Source organism: Sinocyclocheilus rhinocerous, unplaced genomic scaffold (genome assembly GCF_001515625.1).
Source record: "Sinocyclocheilus rhinocerous isolate Xijiao unplaced genomic scaffold, SAMN03320098_v1.1 C36039054, whole genome shotgun sequence".
Taxonomy (NCBI): domain Eukaryota; kingdom Metazoa; phylum Chordata; class Actinopteri; order Cypriniformes; family Cyprinidae; genus Sinocyclocheilus; species Sinocyclocheilus rhinocerous.
In genome coordinates, this window is record NW_015771338.1 from 1 (window position 1) to 779 (window position 779).

General features: G+C 38.4%; 1 protein-coding gene across 1 annotated transcript; it reads right to left on the reverse strand.

The window, feature by feature from the left end:
- Window positions 1-19: 19 nt before the first annotated feature.
- LOC107735410 (E3 ubiquitin-protein ligase TRIM39-like) lies at window positions 20-702 on the reverse strand. Its single transcript, XM_016547101.1, has one exon. It carries the CDS (start codon window positions 590-592, stop codon window positions 20-22), a length of 573 nt encoding a protein of 190 aa, XP_016402587.1. The 5' UTR covers window positions 593-702.
- Window positions 703-779: the final 77 nt, after the last annotated feature.

The window sequence follows — 779 nt, forward strand, 5'->3', positions numbered from 1 at the left end:
CTAAATTGGGAAATACATTTTACGATGAAATCATCAATGCTCTGTCTGTCTCAACAGTGCCAAACACTGGGTAAATGTTTTCAGTCTCATTAAAGTCAGTGTTAAAAGAGAAGATATGTCTTCTTTTAACTGCATCATAGAAAGAGACATGGCCCTCCTCTATGTCCAGATAAACTCCGACCCTAGAGGGTGTCGGCAGGTTGACTTTAGTGACTGGTTCAGTCAAAGCCATCAAAGTTCCCAGTTGCAAGCGCAGATTCCAGTACCCTGTTTTTGTGTTCATTGTGACATAGCCATTCCGAGGGGCAGATTCTTTTACAACTCCTACCCTCCACTCATGTTTCTTCCTCACATCTACCTCCCAGTAATGTCTACCTGCGTTATAACCCTCTTCAGCTTGGACACACGTCCAGCCATCAAATTTAGAACGTTTCCATTGGAACCCTTTCCAAGATTCATGACCATATTTTTTTGCTTTCAAATATTTTCCATCTTCAGAGACCAGGAGATCTGGGTTGGCTGTGTTTGGGTCCAGAATTACATCAGCTTCAAGGACAAAAGGAAAAGGAATTGCATTGAATCCTACACACATATATGTCTTGATAATGAAAGCTCCAATTATATCAGTTGAGCTTTACCTGTTGATTTTGTTATCCAATTCCAAACTGCAAAAATGAAAGTACATTGAATTAAACTTGGTTGGAAATGTATGCTAAACTGACCATCAGTATTTAATCGCAAATATTTTTTATTTGATTTTTTTCTATTTTACCAAAAAT

Bases quoted from the DNA above. Each gene is read 5' to 3' on its own strand.
- LOC107735410 (XM_016547101.1), bottom strand. From the start codon at position 592: ATGTGTGTAGGATTCAATGCAATTCCTTTTCCTTTTGTCCTTGAAGCT.